The following is a 6,922-nucleotide window of genomic DNA, read 5'->3' as shown; positions in this document are numbered from 1 at the left end:
ATATATATATATATATATATATATATATATATATATATATATATATCTATATATTTTAAAATAAACAACCAACAGGCTTCAAAAAGAAAAAAAATATAAAATCCAAGAGATTAAAAAAAAACAAAAATTCAGTAAAGTTTTAAGTTTATTTTTATAATTTTTTAATGTTCAATACGGTTTATATTCTATGTCCTTTTATTCATATAAAAAACTAATTTTTTTAAATAAATATTTTTAATTAAATTTTAAAAAACCTAAATATAATTCTTAATTATTTTTAAAACACTAAAGCATATAAAATCTATTTATCTTAATAACACATTACCACTTTATTCTTAAACTTGACAACATAATATTCTTCATCAGACTCCACCCACATTTTTAAATCAACTTTAAATCATTAATTAAATATTTATTAAGATAAACAAAAAAAAATCCATAAAAAACTAAAAATTCAAAACCCAAGCATAGTCTGTGTATATATATATATATAGGACTATTAATACGAGCGTGGAAAATAGCTATATAATGTTAATATTATTGAAATATATACTTCAAACTGTAATGAGATATTATCTTCAAAATAAAAAGTTGGGATATTTCTCCTCAGTGAGAAGTTTGTCCGCATTTCCATATGTATAATTTTATTAAGAAAAACATTTCTATAGCTGTATAACACTAATATTATTGAAAAAAAAAATTCCTTTTATTATCTTCCAATAAAATCTCATTTCACCAATATAGATAAAAAAATTAAATATTTTTACTAAAAATAAATGGAAACACCAATAATTTTTTTCCCATAAAAATATATATAAATAGAAACAAGAATGTTGGGAAATTTCAAAAATAAACTATGGTAGTAAAATAAATTATTTTGTTAAAAAATATATAAATGAGATATATTTAGGGTGGCCGCTAAAGAAACACTTGTAAAATCTCAAATATGTCGATTTATTATGTGTGCTCATGGAAAAAAATAATATAACAAAATTCATATATGCAGACCCAAATCAATGGCGGGATATAAGATGTAAAATATATTTGTTGTCTTGATCTCTATCACTAGACTCTCAAAAATGCTCATAATTAAAGTTGCACTGCATATGTTGCATTGCGATTTTTTGGAGTAGATCAAACAAAAATTCAAGTCAAAATACTCTAACAAGATATGTATAATTGTAGTACAAAGATGGATATTAAAAACAACCATATAACATTAATATTAATTAATAGAATCTTTCTTGAGAATTTCCAATAAAATCTCATTCCACATATCAGGAGGCCCTGGCATGCACCAATGCAAACAATCAGTAACATTTCTCCCCACCAAATTGCTATAATAAAAACCAGGATGTGCATCAACCCTCAGCATTGATGCTCTACTAACATCCACAACTCCATACCTTTTCCTTCCACCTTCTTCATTCCTTCTTACTCTTCCCAACTCTTCTAACTGAACTTCTCTAAACTCCTCACAAGTTTTCCATTGAGACCTCAACTTTTGTTTAGCATTCTCCTCATTCTCCAAAGGATGACTCCTTCTGCAATACCCTCCATCAAACCATGAACCCTTCTCAAAGTGTGAAGGTGAGTAAGTCCTCAACAAAGTGAACAACTCCTTGCACTCTTCACACTTGCTTATGTATTGGAACACTGTTTTGAATGCCTTCTGCAATCCAAACTTTGTCTCATGTTTTGTTAGTTTTTTCTCATCTTTACAGTTTATGCACCCTATGAGTTTGCCACCTTCATACAAGTATATCTTTTTGGAGAACCACCAATTGCCACTTGATATTACAATGTAATGGAACTTGGGAAGTAGGTTTGCAAACATTGTGTTGATCTTATCTAGTTGCACTTCATATACATCTATTGGCTCTCCTTTTTCTACTATTTGTTTTTGCTTTCCACAAGGAATCTTGACCATACAAAATTAAGTTTTGTATCATGGAGTGGGAAGGACCATGTGAAGAATTTTCCCTCTATCATTTCATCCAATATTTCTATTGGTTTCTCCACCTGCAATAATAAGATGGAAATTAAATTTCTTATGAAGGTCAATAATGATCACATTATGTGTGATGAGACATGACAACATGAGGTGTAAAGAAGACTCTTGATTAATTGTTTTTAAAGTTATTACTTTATTATTGTTTTAATATTATTTATTATTTTATTCTCGGTCTAGATCTATATAATTTTTTTTTATTATTTGAAAGAAAGGAACAATCTATCTATTAATTAATCTATTGAATATTTTAGCAGTCTCACTACTCAATATTAAATGTAAATTCTTGAATTAGAATTATGTTTTGTAATACTTGATTGTTTCTTGTTGTGTTATAATGAAAGTTTGCTCGAATTTATGTCTACAAATTAATGTGCAATTGGATCAAGATGCATATAATGGTTTTGCTTACTTACAATGTTTAGAATAAAATAAATTAATATGATTTCATATGAACTTATGCACAATTATTCATTTAGTTATTTAGTCTATATATGGCAACAAAAAAAAAATAGTAAGCATACCTGAGATACAAGACAAAGGAGTGAATTCAGTTGATTCAAGGAAAGAGAGTCTCCAACAAAGGCAAGTGTCTTTCCTCTGATGATGTTAAGAAAGCTATAAGGTTCAAACTTAGGAAGCTCACAACCATCTGGTTTCCATCTCCAATTCAAATATTCAAGGTCCTTCCCATTCATTTCACAGTTGTATCCTGTTGGCCTTGTGGGGCAAATCCACTCACTAGAGTTGTATATGTTCCTTTCTGTATCCCATACCCATTTTCCTTTTGAATAATCACAATCCTCTTTAAATGCACCCACTGAAGATCAAACATAATTAGTACAAGAGATAACAGTCTCACAATGATTAATTGGATGTGCTCTGCTTATGGAGAAGTATTCTAGCATGTGTTTTTTTTAAATTAATGCTATTGATAGTTTTTAAAAGTGTTTTTTTAGTATAAGTGTTTTTGTGTTTTAAATGTGACAAGCCGTGGAATCAAACCCTCAACTATTGAGAGATATTTTAATCTTCGATCTTTGACTTGGAAGGGAAATAAAATATCAAATTAATGAACTGCTATAAATAATGATGGTAACAAAAAAAAACATTATATAAGAAGTTTTTGTGTTAAAATTTTTATTGTATTAACAAGTTAAAGTTAGATTTTTGCTCCTTGAACTACTCTAAACACTCTTTAGAAGCACATGGTAGGTCCTAAGAATGACAACATGCTAGTTCAAAAACATTCAACTATTCTGCAAGGGGTATTTTAAATATAATATAAACTAGGGGTTCTTAATATAAATTAAGTGATTTTGCATAGAAAATCTCAAGTAAAATAGACCTTAAGTTTATGGCTTTTAAGAAAAATATTAAAACTGTATATTTTATAAAAGAAAATCCAAACAAAGTTGTAAAAAAACATATACCTACTTACCATTTGAAGGATGTTTCAGTATCATATCTGAAAGAGTCTCATTGAAACTTTCTTTTTACCGAGAGAAGGAAGTGTTTTGAATAAAAAGAGGGGCACAAGATGATGATCCCTCCGGTGATAAACAATGAACAAAAGAAGAGGAGCTCTTTTTTACTTTGTTTCGAACTCTTGAACATATTGGGAGTGTTTTTGGATGCCAAAGAAGAGGATGAGGATGTCATCTTCATTGTTGTTACTAGAAAAAATGGAAGTTAAGTTGAGCAAGAAGGGAGTTAGAGAACAATTAACAAGGTAAGTTAACTAATAGTCTGAGAATTGTATGAAGTTATTTGTTAATTAGGATTAATGAAGTAGGTTACCTTTTCTTTTAACCAATTAATGTGATGTGGGAAGTATAGTAAATTTTTGCCACCTTATCTATAATGCTTTCTAATTTGGTTCTAACTCTTAAGCTTTTCAAAGAGTACAAAGTAAAAACTATACTAGTTACATAGAAATTATTTATTATTTATTTAAATGAGATGAGGAAATGAGCAATTGAATACATAGAGAATTCACTCTGAAAATTATCTTCTTCACTACTTTAACTGAGAACTAAAAACATACATATATTAAAAAATAAATTCAATAACACAACACTAAATGATATACTCTAGTACAACATTCCATACATGTGCTCAATACCATTTAATATAACAAGACACCAGCCAGTAACTATTAAGGCATGATGAGAGTCCTGTGTGTTGGGTTTTAAAAAGAGGATAAAAATAATGAAAAATATAAGGACCATTTTTGCAAAAATATTGAAACTACAATTGTTTATTCAAATGGTTCATATTTAATACTTATCAATGATAATAGAGACTTATCCAATGGATAATAGCATATCACAACTAACACTTAAAAATTATCTAAAAGATTAGGTAATAAATATGACCGAGTCTTGTTATTCTTCACGTGCTTGATAGCTTTTCTTATCTTCCACATCAACAGCCTTTCCACATCAGCAACTGCAGCTTTTAATCACTCCTAACATTCCCCTTTGATTCAAAGCTGCACAATTCTTAACTTCAAAATTTTTAGATTTGTTTTGGAGCACTTCTCTCCAAACTTCAAACATCATGGAGCACTTCTCTCCACATCTCTAAAACTCGTGAAACACTGCTCTTCGCTAGATACACTTTTCACAACTGACTTAAAAAAAAAACTTCTTCTTTGGTCTCTTTTACCAAATTTGCATATTCTTCATCCTTAAATCTGCAATTTAACTATAAATGTCCAAATTTTGCACTTGAAACATTGAGGTTTTCCTTTGTGCCAATAGTTTTTCTCTCCATGGCCTGGCTTTTTGCAATGGTCGCATAGGCGTGTTTTCCTTTTAAAGATGAACTTTTGGCTAGATATGCTTCCTCAACTTTCTGTTCTACTCCTTCCTCTCTCATACTTTGTCTTTTTCCTGCTGCTTGTAAAAGCATTGATTAGATTCGGCAAATTAATTTGACTAATATCTCTTGAATCTTCTAGAGATGAAATTTTTTGCCTCAAATCGTTCGAAGGAAACTTACAAACACCTTTTTCCACAACTCTACTATCAAGTAGCTCTTTTTCCCATCAACCTGATTTTATTCACCACTGTCGTCAACCTGTCAAAGTAAGCTTGTATGGTCTCTTTTTATTTCATGCAGAATCTCAAAGTCCCTTTTTGAGATTTAGTGCACTGCATTCATCTTGTTTTGTCATTACCTTGATATAGTTCTTGTAGCGAATCCCAAGTTTCCTTGATTGTTTCACAAGTCATAATTCTTGTGAAAATTGATTCTGAATAGCTGTATGAATAAAGGATAAGGCCCTTGGAGCTTTTGATTCTTCCTCTGCATGAGCCCTTATTTGATTGAGTGTCAGATTGTCTCCCAAAGGTTGTATGCTTCTCTCATCTTCAATTGATTGCTACAAACCAAGCCCCTTCAAATAAGCTTTCATTTTGATGGCCCAAACTTGATAATTTTCAACATTGAAAACTGGAGGTGAAAGAGCGGACGTATTGGTAGTAGCCATGTTGATCATTCACAGGTCCTTTAGATCTAATAGCTTGGATACCAAATGTTGGGTTTTAAGAAAAAGAAAGAGAATAAAAATAATGAAAAAACATAAGGATCATTTTGCAAAAGAAATTGGAACTACAATTGTTTATTCAATGGCTCAAATTTAATACAACTATTCTCATTATTTTTAGATGATAATAAATACTTATCCAATGGATAATAGCATATCACAACTAATACTAAAAATTTAAAAAAAAAAAACCAAAAGACTAGGTAATATGTATGACCGAGTCTTGTTATTCTTCACGTGCTTGGTAGCTTTTCTTATCCTCCCCATCAGCAGCCTTTCCACACCAGCAACTGCAACTTTTAATCATTGATCCCAACACTATGTATGTAGCATGCTGCTGTAGATCAACTGAATATTTTCTAGGATTTGGTACGTCAGTATAAACCCCATGCTCTTCCTCTTTTATTCTCATCCAATCTTCAGTCAACATTCCAAAAAAAATCACATATGAACAAACATTTCAAAGCTCGAACTAACCAATCCAAATAATGGCAACAATGGGAAAAAAATTAGAAAGGATTGAATCAAGTTTTGGCATACTAGAGTACTGCAGGAAGTTTTGGCAACATCTATAACAAACGCCAAGTTTTGCCATACCAGAGTACTGCAGGAATTTAATCAAAACATCACTAATGGAGGAAACTTACCGTGTTAGATACATCAAGCTAGGAACCAGCTAGCCTTAAGTTTTTTTATAGTTGAAAAAATTGCAAAGAAGGGTTGTCTTGGGTTCCCACAACCAAGTCTAGAATAAAGGAGGAAGGGCCGGTTTTAGCTTTATTTTGGAGCTGTAATTGGCAACAATAGCAGCCAATAAAGGTGAGGAATTCATGGGATAAAATTCAAGGTTTTTGCTTGGAATAAGATAAAGGTGAAGGTATGTGGAGATAAGGAATAGAAATGAATTAAAATGGGGGCTTTCTCTGGTTGGAAGGGATTCTAAAGGGAAGAAAACAAATGCTTAAGTTGAGAAAAGAAAAACAAAAAGGACGAGTCCACAATACTATTTAGTCCTCTAAACTCAACCTAATCAAACCATTTTTATAACGTAAACTTGTGATACTTTAAACAACAAGTGAAACAATAAATAATCCAAATTTACTCAAACTTTCTCTATTTGGAGACTTTTTAAGATTATAAACCAAAACACACACACACAACCTCAACCATACAAAAATAGTTATTGAAGAGCTATACAATCTAGATTTACTCAAACTTTCTCTATTTGGAGACCTTTTAAGATTGTTTATTTATTTATTTAAACCTCAACGATACAAAAACAGTTGTTGAAGAGTTATATAATCTAGATTTACTCAAACTTTCTCTGTTTGGAGACCTTTCAAGATTTTTTATTTATT

The 6,922-nt window shown here is 30.4% G+C and overlaps 1 protein-coding gene across 1 annotated transcript; it reads right to left on the bottom strand.

The window, feature by feature from the left end:
* Positions 1-1,225: 1,225 nt before the first annotated feature.
* LOC120249883 (protein ALTERED XYLOGLUCAN 4-like) lies at positions 1,226-3,477 on the bottom strand. Its single transcript, XM_039258579.1, has 3 exons — positions 3,453-3,477; positions 2,536-2,831; positions 1,226-1,765 (listed from the first exon to the last, which is right to left on the bottom strand). Exons 1-3 carry the CDS (start codon positions 3,475-3,477, stop codon positions 1,226-1,228), a joined length of 861 nt encoding a protein of 286 aa, XP_039114513.1.
* Between the last annotated feature and the right edge of the window lie 3,445 nt (positions 3,478-6,922).

This window comes from Dioscorea cayenensis, chromosome 3 (assembly GCF_009730915.1).
Source record: "Dioscorea cayenensis subsp. rotundata cultivar TDr96_F1 chromosome 3, TDr96_F1_v2_PseudoChromosome.rev07_lg8_w22 25.fasta, whole genome shotgun sequence".
In the NCBI taxonomy this organism is placed as follows: domain Eukaryota; kingdom Viridiplantae; phylum Streptophyta; class Magnoliopsida; order Dioscoreales; family Dioscoreaceae; genus Dioscorea; species Dioscorea cayenensis.
The sequence above is the reverse complement of the archived record's forward strand: the minus strand, read 5'-3'. Positions and strand labels throughout refer to the sequence as shown.